General features: G+C 68.6%; 1 protein-coding gene across 1 annotated transcript; it reads left to right on the top strand.

Moving 5' to 3' along the window:
• Positions 1–6: 6 nt before the first annotated feature.
• Positions 7–577, top strand: LOC114065416 (peroxisome biogenesis factor 10-like). Its single transcript, XM_027899319.1, has one exon. The coding sequence runs from the start codon at positions 148–150 to the stop codon at positions 415–417; it is 270 nt and encodes an 89-aa protein (XP_027755120.1). The 5' UTR covers positions 7–147; the 3' UTR covers positions 418–577.
• Positions 578–1,122: the final 545 nt, after the last annotated feature.

The raw sequence follows: 1,122 nt of genomic DNA, 5'->3' as shown, positions 1-1,122 counted from the left end.
GTGCCACCAGCAGCCGAGGAGCCTCCGAGTCCCGCAGTGGACGAGGGGGCTCCGAGTGCCGCCAGTGGAAGCCAAGCCTTTGAGTCCTTGCAGCAGCACCCCCCAAGTACCAGCAGCAGCTGCGAAGACTCAAGGGCCGGAGCAGCGATGGAGGGCGCCAGGCATGAGGCAGCAGCGCCAGGAGCCGCCAGGAGCTGCCTGCTCTGCCTGGGGGCCCTCGAAAGCCCCGCTGCCGTGGAGCCCTGCGGGCATGTCTTCTGCCATGCCTGCATCCAGGGCTGGGCCGCGGCCGCTGCCCCCTGCCCGCTCTGCCGGGAGCCCATCGGGGCCATCCGCCTGCTGCAGAGGCAGGACGGCCGTGCCGTGGTGGCCCCCCGTCGCCGCCGCCGCCACCTGCATCCCTTCGTGCTACGCTGACAGCAGGAGCAGCAGCGGCGGCAGGAGGAGCAGCAGTGGGGTCCTGGAGGTCGCCGTCGCCGGAGATTCTCCGACGGGGATAGGGAGCAGAGTCCCCCCGTGCCCCTGCGCCGTGTGCGGAGGGAGCTGGAAGAGCGGCCGCACAGAGTGCGGGAGGAAGAGCTGGCCTCGGGGGACTACGTGCGCCGCCCGCCCTTCATCCCCTTCGAACCGGAGCCTCCGTGGGACCTCTGAAATAAACCCCCACGTTATTCCTACACGAGCCTCAGCTGGTTTCTTCAGCTTCGTCCAGGCTCAGCCCTGGCACAGTCGCCGGCCAAAGGGCACCTGCCTGCTCTGCCTGTGGGAGAAGCGGCCCCAGCCGGGCTGGGACTCGCATTTAGGGGTTCTCCTCTGAAGAAGGCCGGAGCTGTTCTGGTCCCTCCTTGCAGGAACTCCCCCAGCAGCACCAACTTCCCATCCCCACCGCCTCCTGACACATGGCCCCTGGGCTTGGCTGGCCTGGGCTGGGCCAGTCTGGAGACCACGGACAGGCCGTGCTTTGGAGCTGGATGGCTTGTGCTGCCGTCTGCCCCACTCGGGGTGGTGGCCTGTGGCTGGGAAGGGGCGATCATGGAGGGGGTCTCTCGGGGCTGCCACAGGCAGGAGTCCCAGGGCTGCAGCAGTGCTATCTCAGGGGATCCCAGTGGTGCCCATGGATGTCGT

This window comes from Empidonax traillii, unplaced genomic scaffold, assembly GCF_003031625.1.
Source record: "Empidonax traillii isolate 1590-97213 ecotype Southwest subspecies unplaced genomic scaffold, ASM303162v1 scaffold657:size717538, whole genome shotgun sequence".
In the NCBI taxonomy this organism is placed as follows: Eukaryota; Metazoa; Chordata; class Aves; order Passeriformes; family Tyrannidae; genus Empidonax; species Empidonax traillii.
This window is presented reverse-complemented; position numbering and strand designations above follow the sequence as displayed.